At 31.5% G+C, this 17,611-nt stretch overlaps 1 protein-coding gene across 1 annotated transcript in view; it reads left to right on the top strand.

Moving 5' to 3' along the window:
• LOC103575228 (methylcytosine dioxygenase TET) overlaps positions 1–17,611 on the top strand; it is a 67,214-nt gene that overhangs the window by 39,182 nt on the left and 10,421 nt on the right. The window contains exons 3-4 of the mRNA XM_008554933.3: positions 573–647; positions 10,653–10,886. Of these exons, the coding sequence (XP_008553155.2) occupies positions 573–647; positions 10,653–10,886 (309 nt within the window). The remainder of the gene's footprint in view (positions 1–572; positions 648–10,652; positions 10,887–17,611) is intronic.

Below are 17,611 nucleotides of genomic sequence, written 5' to 3'. Positions count from 1 at the left end.
TTGCCAATTAAATTTTTTGCCCGATGATCTAATTAGATATTCATCAAAAGTTTAATTGCGACTGAGAAGGGTTTAAAAAGTGTGGACGGGCACTGACACGAGAACTATGCTGAGTTGATAATTAAATTTTTAGTTGAGTACGTTTGAAAGGTAATTTAATTTCCTGCGCAATGGGCAAAAAAAATCAATTTTTCTTTCGCCGTACGTGCGTACGCACGCATGCGTAAAAAAAATTTCAACGGTTTTCAATTTTTTTCGTTGTGATGACGCACGCAACCTGCGCTCGCGAGGTGCAGTAGGTATCGGTATTAGCCGCGGAGGAAAAATTCGTACTGTCGATACACTAAGCTGTCGGTAAAATGCAGATTGATAAAAATAGCGGGTATTGTAGATTTCGTTCTACTTTTTTTTAGATTTTTTGTGGATTCTACCTTATCTACCTGCCGTCAAGCATTTAGTGTCGGCATTAGTACGGCCGTTTTTCAAATTAGTAGAAGAAAAAATTGAAAAAAAAACTTACAAGTACTTGGAAAAATTTTTTTACTTAATAATTTTTGTATTTTTTGTTACAGCATTTATATCATTTACAAACCGGTGATGGTACTTTTAGAGAAAGAGGTAGAGGTCGAGGAAAAGGTGCAACAAGAGTAAGTAATTTTTTAATTTTTAATAATTTTTTTTTAATTACTATTAAACTTTTTTAATCTAAAAATTTACTCTACAAGTTTTTATTAAAAAAATTCCATAAATAAGTTTCTTTACAAATTTTCATTAAGAAAAATTAAAAAATAATTTTTCCGCTTAATTTTTATTAGAAGAAATCAATAAATTACTTTTAATGAAACCATTAAATTAATAAAGAAAAAAATTATAAAAAATGATTTTCCAATCTCGTGTTATCGAACATAAAAGCTCAACAATAATTAATAATCTTTTTTTATAAAATTGTTTCTGTGAAATATTCTTCTCCATTAAACGAGTTTGTACAAAAAATATCAACACCTCTATCTCCTTGAGCTTGACAGAAAAAAAACTTGTACACAATTACAGTCATTTAAAAACAATACTGAATAAAAGCTGAAAAAATATCCGCGCAAAGGATCCTCTTGTTGCTCAAGAGGGTGTGCCTTCCAGCTGTTCGCCAACAGAAAGCAACCCGATAAAAACGACAAAAAAAAACATTCCATTCAACATTTTTTTTATTTTCCTCCTCGAATGTTTTTCCTTTTTCCCAAAACATTGCTCCCGAATGCGGGCTACTTTTAAGCTCGGAAGCTAATGAAAATTTTTGGTGCCTCTATTAAACAAGGCAGATTATTGATCGATTGTGCCTTGGTACGCCTGACTGAGGGAGAGGTACGGCCATGTTTAAAATTTTATCATTTCAAGCCTCTGGCGGTCGGAGCCCAAACTACTCGCACACACTCGACTGCACTACACACAACATAACACTCCGCTGCCATTTATATACATACATATATAAACTCCTATTTCTTCTTCTTTCAATTTCATCCTCTCCCACCCGCCGCCCTCTTGTCAACCTTCAACCTCATCTCACCGCTCAATATTTTTTATTGCATTTTCTTTTTTTTTCTTCTTCTTCATTATTATTATACACTTTTTTTATATTTTATATCCACGTCAGCCATTTTTAAACTCAAACTCCCGTCTCTTCAGATAAATTTGTACTTTCGACATTAAAATTTATAAAGTTATTAATTATTGCCAGAGACACTTTTAATTTAATTAATTCCTTCACAAAAATAGATCTGACTTGTAAAATTCAAAGCTAAATTAATGTTCGCCTTAGAAACTCTATTTATGGCTGATCATAAAATTTATATACGAGACCGTGCAAGATGAGACACGTAAATTCGTAAGCGTCTGAGGAAAATAAGACACAAATTAAAAAAAAAAATTGCAGTAAAATTTCTGCATTAAAATCAACTCCATTTTTTAAAATTATTTGCAGTCAAACCATAAATTTCTACCCAAGTAGATTTTTTTTTTTAACAAAAATACAAAATTTTTACGGTGAAAAAATTTTTTATATCAGCTGCCCCATTTAACCCCAAACTTGGTTATTTACACGCAAGTTTAAAAATATCCGTACCGATGAATAATGTTACGCTACGTCAAATATTTACCGACAATTATTAATATTTACACTATTTAAATTACGTAAATATTAATCAAGCTTTATTTGCATTATTTATTATTCTCATTACTATGCATATATTTAATTGATAATTTTCATCTCCATTATTTATCGAGGTAAAATAACTTTAACTTCAAAAATTATCTCGTCCGTAAAAACTGCATCCGTATTAAAAAAAAAAAATTTCAGTTTCTCTCATAAAAAAAAAAAATATTTAATTAATATTCTATAGTTTAATTAAAAAAATAATTACCCCAGAATATATATCGCAAATAATAAAAGTTGAAATAAAATTTGCATTTTTAATTATCAAACGAGAATTATTTTCATTACAAAGGGGATAAGCTTAATAAAACCCGGTCGTAAATTATTTTCAAAAAAAAATCCATTGGAATAACAAATAAAATAATTCATTTTATTTATTAAAGTACAGATGAATCATCTAAAAGTATCCCTCCTTACTTCTATAGTAGAAACAAGTTTTATGTATAATGTAATGTGGATCGCTAAGTTATGTGATTTGACGTTTAGTTGTGTGCATGTGTACAGCAGCGTAACTATAACTTATGTGATAGAGAACAAAGGAAGCTGATACACGTCTGCCGATCCAGATTGCACGTGTCTATTTTAGTTAACGTGCATCAGTGTATGTATCATTTTATAAATATATCGCCTAGCAATAACATCGATAAGCTTCAATATTTCATCTATTGTTTTTTTTATCTGTAAAATGGCCTGACATTAAAACAACATTAGGCGGGGAATGAATGCGGAGTCAAAGTATTGCCATAAAAAAAAATAAATTTGATATGTAATGAGAAAGTGAGTGGAGGAGATGAGATGCTAAATTAAATATTCATGGTGTTTTTTTTTTGTTAAATAGTTATAGATTTTTGTTACAACTCACGTTTTGTTTAATCAACGTCCAATTGGTTTTACCAATTTATAATCTCGTAGAGTTTAAATTAATTAAACGAAATGGGCGAGGAACGTAATAGTATATACATTCATCACGGTTGGGTGTAATTTCATTTTGGTGAGGCAGAGACAGAGATGGTTATATATATAAATATATATATGTGTATATATATAAAAAGGATCGATTTTTATGTGTACGTAAATCGTACCCCAAGCTTCTCGGACTATTATTGCATTTGTGATACTCTAAATATATATATAGAAAATAGCTACTATATGTATGTATGTATGTATGTATATATATATGAATCCTCCCTACGGCATGAATTTAATGAATGTTAAAACTCTAGGGATTACAATAGTGTAATATACTAAGGCTATTATTTAACTTTTTTAATACTTTTTTTCTTGACAGAGATTAATTTATTTATTATTTAATCATCGTTTTGTTAATAATTATTTAGATTGCTACTTCTGATTTATTTATTACTCAATTATTGAGAAGTAAAATTCACCATAAAAGTAATTAACTTTTTTTTATCAGCAAAAATCATTTTATCTCAAAATTAGATCATCGAAATTTTGACTATCGATTTTTAAAAATTAAAGTGAATTTTTGAATGAATAAATAAATTTATAAAAATTGAATAATTGATTGTATTTAAGAGAAAAACTTTGAAAACGACTTGAGAAATCTCAACAGTTTATTTGAGAAGACATAAGTATGTAAAAGACCCTCGGGATAGGTATCGTTGTAGGTATAGACGATCTTCAGACGGGCCGAGAGCTTTGCGGTATATAGCGTAAGTTGGCGTGTTAACAGGAAGCAGTGAGTAAGAGTAAGAGTAAGAGTAAGAGTAAGAGTCGGATAGAAGTCAGAGTGGCTAACCGTAGGTCGGGTATACACAACCAACCGTACTCTAGATTTCTTGTAGTAGCAGGGATGACGCGGATCGCTTTACACTTTACACCCGCAAGCTCTACAGCTCTAGAGCTTTCCCGTGCACGCCACGGGAAATGCCAAAAGAGCTATCCTATCTGCTGGCGAACGCCACGGGAATATATCGCTACTCGTGTGCAATACGAGGGTGGTTATTCACTATTACTAACACGATCTCTGATACTACACTCTCTCTTTTACTCTCCGTGCAACTTGTTGCCGCAATATACTAAATTTGTTAATAAACCGAATCCCATTTAATTCGTACCACCCCCTCCCCACCACTTATCATTCACTCATCATTCATCTACCCTCAACAGTCTCATCCACCAATTACACATTCATTTTTACCATCATTCCATACTCAGCTGCTATATAAATTCAAAAAATTCAAAAAATACTTTGACCACATTTTCAAGGAAACAAAAAAAATTTAATTATATATTATTATGGGTTGAGACTTTAAATTCCCAATGGACTTAAATGTATGCATACATATACATCAAGATCCTGATATATCCTGAGCTTACTTGTATAGTCGAAGTAAAACCTATACTACTACAAGTATTAGTGATGCAAGTACGAGTTTAAGTATTATATAGTATACAGGATATAGTGTGTAAGGAAGGAATAGGAATAGGAAGAGAAGAAGTGAAGTGAAAGAGGAGTATAAAGCAATTGTCGGAAAGACACGAACGTTTCCGAGTTCTCGGGTGCGACGTTGTTCTCGTACGGGGGTTCCCGAAGACACGAAGAAACGCGAAATTGACGCGTCGCGACTTACAAACGTGTGTTAGAAGTATATGTATGTATGGGTTCGTGTGGGGGTTCGGTATATGTATGGTACGATAGGTAGACGGAGAATATTCGCGAGCTCGGGTAGGTGAGTTTAGTGTACGTGTATTCGTGTATGTGTATGTGTGGGGCGTAGAGGGACGAAATAGCGAAAGAGAGAACGATAGACGGGGATAGAAAGAGACGGGGAAAGTGGAACCGAGCGAGAGGGTCCGTGCAGACGCGAACGGTAAAGTGAGATGTGCACGAGGTTCGGTATACAGAGACGGCACGCGCGGAGGATAGTCGCGGTTCCTCTGGCTCATGTACCAGACGCATTATCCCGTGTGCTCCGACAAGTCGCGCGTATTTGAAAAAATAAAAAAGTGCTATTTTACTTTTTTTTTTTTCGCTGCTTTTTTCACGAGTCACTCCACGCTTTTATCATTTTTACTAACAGAATCAGGTATATATATAAAAATTTTTTTTTTTTATTTTGATAATTAATAATGTAAAATTTTTTAGTCTAATGGAAAATAGAGTAAATTAAAAATAAAAAATAGTAAAAAAAAATGCATGAAATATTAAATAAGATGTATGGAGATAAAAAAAATAAAAATTTTAATTAAAAATTAAAGTGGAATGTATATTAATGTCAGTGAGTTGTGATAAGCGCAGGAGCATCGTGCTACGTATACGCCGGAATTTGCAATAGTGAGAGAGAGGGAGAGGAGAGGGAGAAGGAGAGAAAGAGAGTGCAAGTAGTAGTAGTAGAGTATAGAGAACCCGAGGACGCGAGTAGAGGACCGAGGAGTCAAAGAGCGCAGAGACGGTAGAGAAAGACAGTAGAGAGGAACGGAGTAAAGTTAAGCGCGGAGGAGAGAGGCTTACGAAAAGAGGGAGTAACGAAAGAGACTGGCTAAGGGAGAACACAACCTCTAGCACGAGGGACCTCGAACGTGGACGACCAGTTTAAACTCCGCGTTATCGTGATCAGTGATTATTTATTTGTCCTTAAATATATTCTCTAAGTTATTATATTTTTTATCAGTATCGATGTCGTTAGTTTTATTGCTGTAAACGTGTACACTGTACTCTGTAGATGCTAAGTCAATTTTTTGTCAACTGGTACTGGTGATATATTTAATTGATACTCAAATTTTTGATGACATTAAATACGCGGACGTAAACGTCGTAGAAAGTTACGAGAGTTTGTCAAGGAAATCGATTTATTGGCAAGTGACGAGCAAGTTTACTTGTCTGTCATATTAATTTAATAATAAGTAAATAAAAGAGGTGAGCTTTCGCGTTATTTATCTTTTATTTAATTGGACATGGCTGAGAGTAAATAATTACACTTTAATTAGAAGTTATTGGACACTTGGTATTTAATTTAAAAATAAAAAAATTTGTTTCAAGTATTTTTAATTTACGAACTAATTTTTATTAACTGTCAGCCGGTAGAAAGAAAATAAAATAAATAATAAAATAAAAAAAAAGGAGAGACGGTTCAGTGAACGGCGTCGAGGTCGAATTGTCTCTCTCACTTTGTGATTTTGCACTGCGCGGGAACGAGAGTGAGAGCATAAGTCGGAAGAGAGTTGAGTAAAATTAATTTTAATGATATATATATATGGATATATAGCTACTATATATACTATATACATATATTATGAATATAAAAGTCTGCGAAATTAAATTTACCCGTGAGTTTGCAACTTTGATACTGAAATTAATTTTCCTTTTATCTCAGCTCCATTATATTTTTTTAGCAAACTTTCAGGATTAAAATTTTTTAATTGATTATTTATTTATTTACTGAAACATAGAAATACTTTTAACAAGGGCGAGTAGTTTCAGACAATAGAACAAAACAAGTGTATAATTTTTCACCAAGCACGTCTGGCTCACACTCTCGGTATTAATATTCGAGGTTTGCAGACACTTGCAAACCTGATGAATTACTCGACAGTGAAACGAGTACTCGAAATGAGGGTTTCAAATCTTGAGGCTTTTAGAAAATTCACTGAGCAAGCCGTCAAGTACAATAAATTTTAAATAAAAAAAAAAAAAATATAAAGATGTATAACAATTGTTGATAAATAAAGCAGCACGTGGTGTATCCACGTGGGTTGCTATCTTGTCAGAGTGTCAAAGGGATAGTACAGTGGTAGACAGAGTAGTCAAGTCGACATAGCTCAAAGCTTACACTTCTATTCATTCGTGGGGAGATAAGTAGCTCTGTTATATGTTACTACTACTCTCGTATCTTTCTATCTCTTACACTTTACTCTATTCATAACATTTATATACATTTGTATACGTATACGTATATATGTAAGTAAAAGAAAACTTAAATTTTACGTAAAGTGAACAAAGTCACTTTACGTAAAAAAAAAAAAAATTCTCTAATTTTATTAATTAATTTCAAAAAAAATTAATTGATGCAGTTCGAAATTTTGAAAATTCTTAGTTTATATTCATCGATTTATATCTATGGAAATTTATGGGAATTTATGGAAATTTTTTTTAGTCTTGAATTTTTTAAAAAGTCAAAATTTTGAATATTTGGATAATTTGGCATTTTTTATTTCGGTGGATAAAAGTCTGTATGGATATAAGTAATAAAAAAAAAAAATGGGTCTAAGTAGAATAAAAAGTTTTTAGGTCTCCGAAGATTTAAATTAAATTTTCTCTGCTATTCAATATTGAACTAAAAATATTAAATATAAAAAAAAAAATTGAACTGAGAGTTCATGGACCTCTTATTCTTAAATTTTTTTCGATCCATTTATCCGGCATTTGAAATTATGATTGACGGGCGAATGAATTACGGAACCATTTATGACAGGCCAATAATTTTTTAGTGTCTTTTGTTATTTAGGATCCTATTATATTTTTAAAAAATAATAATAATGAAGGTAAAAAAATTAAAAGCATTTTTAAAAATTTCCGCTAAACGATAACGATTTTACTCATTATTTTTTATTGTAGAAAATTTATTGAAGCGAAAAGTACGTGAATGGTGGGATGGGATACTGGGTACCGGGTACTTTATCTTTTCAAATAGGTATAATATTTATATTGTTTGGAGTAGCTTTACTGCGGACATTGTTATTGGATAGCTTTGAGGATTATAAAAAATAATGAATTAAAAAATAGTAATAAAATAATAACAATAACAATAATAATAATAATAATAATAACAGTAATGAATTGATATAGGATTTAATGGCCGGCATGGACACAATGAATTTAAATTGCTCGAGTAAGCCAGATTAAACCTTTGAATTATTATTAGTTTATATATTAATAACTCGTTGAGAGAAGCTATTTAAGCCTACTGTATACTAGATTTAACGGATGCAAATGTGCTGTACTCTATTGATAAGGTATTTCATTAAATCCCCTCTAATTAAATAATTATTGGAAACAGTGATCCGGATTTCAACTTTTTCCCTTTTTAATTTTATTTACACAAGGGCCAGACAAAATTGAATACTCAGGGCAATATGGGCCACTCCATTTTTTTTTCAGAATTTATTTTGTACTGCAATTTTTTCAAATTTTTTTCAACTCCATTTCGCGCGAAAATGAAAAAAAGGTGTCAACTTTTTTTGGTGAAAGGGAGGAAGAATTTAACGGAAGGAGAAAATGAATTTTTATTTAGAGGCTTAATTTGCCCGGCGTCTTTGCTTGTATTTATTTATTTATTTATTTAAATATTTTTAATTTAGTTGGAGGTAAATTAGTAATGGCGGGTACTGCGGTATATAGAGAGCTAGACCGGTCCCTTCATTCGATAAGTACTTGACTTAATGAATTCTCGACGGAACTGTATACTCTTATCTTGTTCTCTTTCTCCGTTCGTCAGGCGCACTGCTTGTAGCAAACAGAAAAAAAATATTAAAAAATACGGCGTTTACTTTACGTTTTTGTTACCCACCAACCACTCACGGCTACGCGGCGAAAGTAAAAAATGTATAAATAATAAAAAATAAAATATATGGAGTATAAAAAAATAACAAATAACGAAATTAAATGAATGTATTTTTATTTTGCTTTCAATTAAATTTTCCATTAGTGGAATTTTGTGCAAATGTTTTTTTTTACTTGCCAATTAGCTAAAATTGCTCGAATAAATATTATTATTTTAAATAAATTGCTGAAATTGGGTAAATAGTTTCTTTGGAAAGTAAATATTTTTTTTGTTAACTATTACAGTGAAATATTAAACCCAGTGTATTTTAGATGTTATTCGAGATAATTTTCTTAAGATTATTTAAATTCAAAATAAGGGAGAGTTTGAATAAGAGGGAGCTATTATAAATAATAAATATTTCATGAAAACTAATATTTGCTCAATTTCAATTAATGACTTTTTTTTTTTTTTTTTTTTTTTTTTTTTTTTTCAAATATTTACATAAACTTTTTTTTTATTGGAGCCTTTATTATATCTCGGCACGTTTAATTAAAAATTTGAATAATAATTTTAAAAAATCTAAAAATAAAAATAAATCGAACAAATTTTTTTTTATCATTAATATTTATGAATATTGGTAATAATTTATATAAATAAAATTAAAATAATAAAAAAACATGAGGTAGATAATAAAATTTGAAACCAGACTGTACATAAAATTCATTTGGCCTTCGATAGTAAGAACGCTCTTACAAAGACGTCCCTGACAAGTTTTCGTATTGTTTAACCAAGTTTTTTTTAGCACATATCAGTTAATTACAGCCAATTACACTAATCTATATCAATAAAAACTTACTTCGTACTGATAAGAAAAAAAAAACTAAAGACAGTTAAAGTCAAGTAAATAAATAAATTCTCGAAACAATAAATAACAATAACATCGGCAATGTATGTACATATATATATAAAATAAATCAAATAATATAAATCAACATATATCTTGGACATATATAATCGAATACTAGCGGAAGAGCTGATCGTTGGCTTCCGGCTTGGGCGCTCAGCCAAGAGACGAGTTCGCGATTCGTGTGCGAACGATCCACGATTATATACAAGATAAATATATCTCACTTCCTTTCAATCGATACTCCTTTTATTGCCGCAAAAAGACTATTTATCCATAAATTTTAAAAATTCCATCCTTCATATCTAAATCACTCGTAAAATTTGACCCGAATTTCGGACTCTACTGACATTCCGAGGACGAAAATAAGAGAAAGTTATGAGTTATGAGATGACATAAATTTGAGAGCAACTTTTCATAAATGATATACAAATCAGTTGAGCTGAGCAAATAAAACAGAATAGATATAATATAAGACAAGTAAACAAACATACTTTTGAGTTAAGTTTTAGCCTCAACTTTACCTTCTATTTTACTTTGCATGTAAAGACTTTCCTCGAGAGGAGGTCACGCTCACGGGTATACGAGCTAAGAAATACAAGAGTCTCTTGACTGAATTCTCAAGAGAAATAGATGAAATAACGTGCTCGACGAAAGCTTGAGCTTTAGTTATATATTTTATATAAATTGTTAAAGTTTTGATGAAGTATACACAGCCAACATTCATATATATGTATGTCTTCAAACATATGTACATACCCGATACATAAATATATGTTCAAGCATTAACGTTCAACTACGAGAAAACTATTTTGAGGACTCTATACTTAAGGTCTTCTGTATACAAATTATTTTTAGCTCATTAGGGTCACATTGTTTGGTTTTTTAATGATTTATGGTTAATCTTATTTTTAAGCCTATTCGGAACAATAATTGAGATCTACATCCATTTTACTTAAAATTTTTTTTCTACATCAAAATTTGAATTGTCAGATTTTTTTCGGAAATAATTTTTTTCCGTTTTACCAAATTGCAGAGTTATAGAAAAATAGCGAGACAAGTGAGCACTCCAGACAGCGCGCCGGCAGGTCTAGGAAGCCCGCAAGCAGGAATAGGAGGCCTTCAGCAGCATCAACCTCAGCAGCAGCAACCTCAGCAACAGCCTTTGCACACAGACCCCATGCAGCAGACAAAGGACAATTTAAACTCCGCGAGTCAGCAAACTGGCGCTCTTAGGAACGGAAATCCTCCGCCGCCAGTTGTTTCTATGGTAAGTTACATTAATTACCAATTTAATTACTGTAATTTTTTAAATTTACATTGAGGGTAAATTATTTCATCCAATTATTCAAATTTAACGGACATTTGGAATTAAAATTTTAGCGGTCTGAGAAAATTTAAGCCAAAGCTGCAATAATTCAAAAAAAAAAAATAATAATTCAAAAATAAAGTTTTCGCGATGTATAGATAGATATATGCGAGGGAAATTAAAAGTTTAAATTTATTCAGGGAAAAATATATGAGTTTGAAGAAGTACGTAATTTAAAATTTAATATTATTCCTTTATTAATAGCATAAAAAAGTTAATTTAAAATATTTCACTGCTATGCGGCGCTCTTAAAATATATTGCCATGGATTAAATTAGCGTGAGATCAATACCCATCTACCAACACAACTTTCCGTGATAAAAATTTTAAAATATCCGCTTACTAAATATTACATTTCCCTTATGCTTTAATAATATTTCAAAGTGCTCGGGAATATAATTACTAGCTACGTATATATTAAAGAAGAACCATTACACTACAGAGTAGTTGTGCTGCATTAGCATTTCCCAATTATCTTTTGAATCAAATCTAAAAATATACTTAAAAAAATTAATTCAAGTATTTTATCATTTGCATAACTTATCATACATCAGCGTCAGTTTCCGTGAATTCGTATCAACAATATTGTCATAAATTTTCCATAGTTTCTCTCTTTCTCTCTCTATCTTTAAATATATATGTGTACATAAATAAATAACGATATTGTATTTTGAGATGAAGTTCGTGTTAGTCATTTATTCTATATGTAAATGACATCGTGACAGTTCTCAAAACCAAATTGAACGAGTTAATATGGATGAGAGAACTCGGAGATTTAATATTTAAATTTTATCAACTAAGAATAATAAATTTTTAAAATTCTCAAGGCAAAATGCATTAAATAAACCCTTTGCTCCAATCATTTAATCTGATTCAAAAATAAAAATGATTAAAAAAATAAAAAAAAAAACAGTGGAGACATAAAATAAATATCTCAAACAATTCCTCATTCCACGAGGCTTTTTCTCTTGATTACGTTTGGAATGCATGAACCTTCTAGAACTCTCAATTCCTCCCTACCACAGTACACTCTAATACCTCTCTTTGCTCGTCTCCACTCTGCCGTCATCGTTCCTACCTCTTGTAGCTCTTGCTCTTGCTCTTGCACACGAATCCCGCTGTTGCAGTCCCTCTCGGTCTTTCTTGCTCCCTTGTCGCCTGGTGTTCGTCGTCATCCTCGTCGTAGTCGTAGTAGTTGCCGTTGCTTGGCGGTTCCTGTTCCTGCGGGTATTGATTCGCGTTGGCGGTCGGTCACCGCCCCCACAGCCACCAGCGTCTGCTGGTGGTCTGCACCCCTTCTTCTTCACTTTAACCCAACTCTGCTGCTGTACACCAGCATGTTTCCCATTTATACGTCTATATATTTTATTATATATGTAGTAACCGACTATACGACAACAAAAATGTCATTTTGCGAGTTGCAACCGTCGATCTGGCTCGTATTTCGAGAGTCCTTTTCAACCAGGTGACTCTTATCACAAAAGTACCTACTCTTTTGCAAGCTCTTGATCACGATCAAGTGCTTCTTCATTCACACTACTATTTTCACTCGTTTTACTTCTCTTCTCTTCTCTTCTCTTCTCAACTATACTCTGTACTCTACATCTACACCGACAACCCGTAGTTTGTATTTTACTTTTTAAGCTCATCGATTTTTTAAGACTCAAAACCCCACCCAACTGTTGATTATTCATGACTTGCTGCATTTTCATGGATAAAAAAAAATTAAGTCCTTTATATGCATATTCTTTTACCAAAAAAATTGAATAAATTTAAAAAGACATGAGGCGAAAATATTTTATGTGTGAAATTATTTTTAAATTAAAAAAAATTTCAAATATTTATATTTCCTCTTTCGGAAAATATGAAAAGTTATTTTTGATGAACGATTGATGGAGAAGGGGGATAGGGAATAAGGAGAGGAATAGTGGATGGAATACAGAGTGACAATAATTGGGAATATCAAAGGATAAAGGGAGTGTTGTTTCAGGTGCATCCATCGAAACGCGCAATTATGCAGCAAACCGAGACCACGGAATTCCGGTAGTTCGTTGCATTGGTACACACACACGAATTGGCTCTAACCGCGGTCGCGGTGGGCTCTATAGAGCACATGTGGTTTTCACTTGGATATCCACATTCGCTCTGCACACTTCATACACTATATTACTACTGGCAACTTATATTCTCCCATTCGTACATTTATACATCTAGCCACACCTAAATGGACAATGCGATACGTCCATTCTAAAAGACAAATTACTATTTTATAATTAAAATTTAACAGTTAAATATTTTCCTTTATTAATTTTAATTACTCCCTTACTATTTCCACCCGCAAATAATTTTCTTGAAATTTTATTGCTCGAAAAAATTTTTAATTAAAATCATTAAAAAAAATAATTTTACCAAACTTGTTAATAAGACCGTGGCTTCAACGAATCATGTTATTTTTTTCAACCTCCATTAAAAAAAAAAAAAATTACTCAGTAATTCTCAGGAAATTAAAGTATAAAAATTTTATTCTCTGAGATTTGAATATTAGTTGATTATGAAAAAAAAAAAAAAAAAAAAAAATAAGAATTAAACGAAGCGATTGCGCTTTATAGGGTTTCTGGGCGACGGCGCAACTCGGATGATGCCCTGGGGAGGCGTCAACTCTACTCTAGCCCACGACACGGGTCAAAGTAGATGCCTAGCATACCCACCGGCAAATCTCGGTACAATGTACAGTAGGTGTTGTCGAATACATACACATACATATATATGTATAGGCCATGTAACCGTATAGTAGCTGTAGACATGGAGTAGCGACGAATAGGAAGATATAATAGGAAATAGTCCCTTGTGTGAACATTTAATCGAATATAACCCGTAACCCGTGCACACTGGGCCACACGGTTGTTGTACTACTAGTACGGATGATTGTCCACGTTAATTTCCCGATAAATTCGTAACTGCGTGTCGAACACCGTTTTCCCGAACGGCCTTCTGCGGTGGTACTTGTGTGTACCCAATTGGAAAATGGACACGAGTGTGGACACAGATATAGATGTAAATGTAAATGTAGATGTTGATGTTGAAATTGATGTTGAGTTTCTATCCAACGGTAAAAGCTCGCGTTGACATCCCCGTCGCTATTTAAACCGTCAATTGGCTCTCGATTCCACTTGCCGGCCGGCCAACTGCTACCGCGCCCACTCTATCACCGATCCGCTAAATAAAATCCCACTTATCATACATGTGGCTTTTTCAATGACAACGATTGTAATTATCAACCATCACATTAACTAATTAAATAATTTTTTTAAATTTTAATTACAAATTAAGGGTAATAAAATTTTTAATAAATAAAATTCTGTAGAAAAAATTTAATAAAATTCACGTAATTAAATGTACGTAGAAAAAAATTTAATAAGCGTAAATTTTTTATTTGACTTTATGGTAAATTAAATACAAGGGTATTTAATTAAAAAAATTTAATATTTAATATTAAATGAAAAATTAAAAAATTTTAAGTATAAATTATTTGAATTATATTTAAATTTAATATAACTTGTATTAAAATTACCACACAATTGAATTATATATTACCTCAGACTTTATCTTTATTTTAGTTGAATCAACTCGTTAATATTTATACCTCACTAAATTTATTACCATACTATTTTAATTTATAATTCAATACCATTAAGTTATTTTATATATTTCAGTGACTCAAATAATTTCATTATCAAACCAGGCTTAAATATTTATTTATATTTTGTACCAGTTGAATAAATAAAAAATAAATAAACGACAAGATTTTTAGAGTAGAGTAGAATAAAAATTAGGTCGAGGTCAAGTGTAAATATATATATAGATATCCCAGTGAGTTGATCTGCGGGTTTAGCGTTGAGTTGTGGTGATGTCGTAGGTCATCCCATTTTATCGTCGACAAGTGTCCCGGACCGGGCGTTACTCTAGGTCATGATACCAATCCTACTATTCAGCTATACACATATATATATATATATATATATTTATATACATAGAGAGAAAGAGAGATAGAGCACAAATGGAATGGATTTCCCACGGACTTTACCCTCTTACCCTTATCGCACGACAGTTCAAGAGGGTGAGACGTCACGCGCACACAAGGGGTAGTACTACAGTTGCCAGTTGAGTGAGGCGGATGTTCGCGGCTCGCTTGGCTGCACGCCCGTTTACTACCCTCCCAACCAACACCTATCTACCCACTACTACTACAACTACCACTACAAGCCCAAGTACGACTACTACAGCTCTCATCCTCTTCTGGAGCTTTTGCTCAAACTCCTTGGATGCTATCAGGCTTTACCGCAAACACACCAATCCACGGGCACTTGTGGTCTCAACTCGGTTTACACCGTTTTAAATCTCACCGTACTCTGTAACCTTTCATCTACTTCTCTTGTACCATACCTCCTCGTACCTTGTACAACACCGCACGCCACTTGTACTAATAGCGGGACAAAGTAATCGGGAGCTGAACCGGGACCGGGATCGAGACCTTGAAACCACAAGTTATTGGGTTGTCACTTGCGTGCTGCTTTTTATTTTTATAAGCAATTTATTTATTTATCTGTGGCTACTTTTTTTTTATTTATTAATTTGGCGAAGTGACAGAGAGGCGACGGCGAACATCGGGATAGTTGACAATCGATTTATAGTTAGACAAATGTAATGTAATTGTTAATTTAAATGGAAAATTCAATTGAACGAGCTGATGAACCAGCCGGTGACAGCAGTAAACAAACTCTCTAATTACTAATTAAATCTCTTTTGAGATATATATATAGATATATATATTCAAGTAACAAGAGTCATGTTTTGTTAGACAGTTAGTTGGATTAAACATGTCGGATGGGACATTGTACTGAGGAAACAGTCATGTAAATTAATAATTCAATCAAGTTGTTCGAAAAAAAAAAAAAAAAAAAAAAAAAAAAAAAAAAAAAAAATTATTTTAAATGACTATCTTAATTTAGATTTTTTTTTTATAAAAATTTTGACTGATTACCTCCATGTTTTTTTTATTTGCAAATATAATTTTATTTTTCTTACGCTTTAAATTTAATGTTTACAGAAATATATAAACTTGAGCACTTTATTATTTATTTACGACTTGATCTAAAAAATATATTTCTGAATTTTATATTTTTATTAAAACTAGTCTTTTGATTTTCTATTTATTTTTTTTTTTATTAGCGGCCGTTCAATATGCTTTTGAAATAAAAAATTTTCAAAAAATTCAAATATGTTGGGACGAAAAATGGAGTTATTTGGTCGATTGATATAGAATTTAAAAATAAAAAAAGAATTTATACCGCACATATATTTTTTATTAATATATAAATATTTTATTTAAAAAATTTGAATATGAATTCCGTTTTTAATAAAATATGTATTGATCAAAAGATCATTGAATATATTTAAATTTTATATTCAAATATTTTATTGGTAAATTTTGGTGAATGTGCTGGTGTCATTGATATGCATTGAACGTCACGAGGGAAGCACTAGAGTGGTGTAATCATAATGCAAAACGTGAATACTGTTCTGATAGTTATAGGAACTAATAATAAGCCGAACATCTATAGTTTCATAGTGGCTCTATTCAACTAACTTTAAATCACACCCAAATTCTATATGTATAATATATCACTGTTTGATTACTTTGAGTTTCAATTTTACACTTCATTTCATAAATAAATCATCAATTATAATTATAATCACTGGCAATATTTCCCGTTATACGGTAATAGTCCTAACTATTAATTTTTTTTTTAATTTTTTGTTTAAAAAATATTTTACAACTTTCGAATGCTTCATTCATCAAACTATTGAATTTCCAGAATATTTCAATCCATTTTTAAATTCACTTGAACATTCTATTGAAACTATTTCCCGGACTCAGCTCAAATTATACAGAAGTGGGCTGGGTAAAATGGAGCGCTATGAAAAAATTCATTTTTTGAATCTGTTTTAAATTAGATTAATTTAAAATTTCTCGTTTCTATTTTAAAGAATACGAGATGAATTTTGTAATTCCATAAAAAAAATTTCTTTCATTTCCGAGCAAAATGGAACGGTTTGAAAGTAGCGAAAAAAAATGTTTTTGAAAAATTCAAATTTTGTTTAAGTCATTTTTGGTAATTTTTCTAAATAACGAAAGAAGTCAGAAATTATGATTCAAAACGGTTGTAAAAATAATTCTGGGTACTTAATTTTTTCTGGCCCTCGTTTATAGCCGGATTACTAAATTAATAAAAATAATTTCATGCTGTTAGTATCTATTTTTCGTTTATTCATTTTTTATTACCACAAATTTCCGTCATTACAATTCAACTAGGATTTCCAGGTTGGTTAGCTGACCCGAGGAAATTTATTTCCGGCTTTCGGTAGTAACGAGAACTTGATACTACGTTTGTAATTCAATGCTGGGTTATTTAATCACTTTACTTTTGATAACCAAATACTCTAAAAAATAATTAATTACTTCAAATAATTTTTATTTCTCATTTAAAAAAACAAAAAAAATTGTTGAAGAAAATTTATATCTATATCTTAGAGCCTGTAATTGCAGTAATTAAAAATGTGTCGGGA

Source organism: Microplitis demolitor, chromosome 3, assembly GCF_026212275.2.
Source record: "Microplitis demolitor isolate Queensland-Clemson2020A chromosome 3, iyMicDemo2.1a, whole genome shotgun sequence".
NCBI lineage: Eukaryota > Metazoa > Arthropoda > Insecta > Hymenoptera > Braconidae > Microplitis > Microplitis demolitor.
Note: the sequence above shows the minus strand (reverse complement) of the source record. Positions and strands in the feature narration are given on the sequence as shown.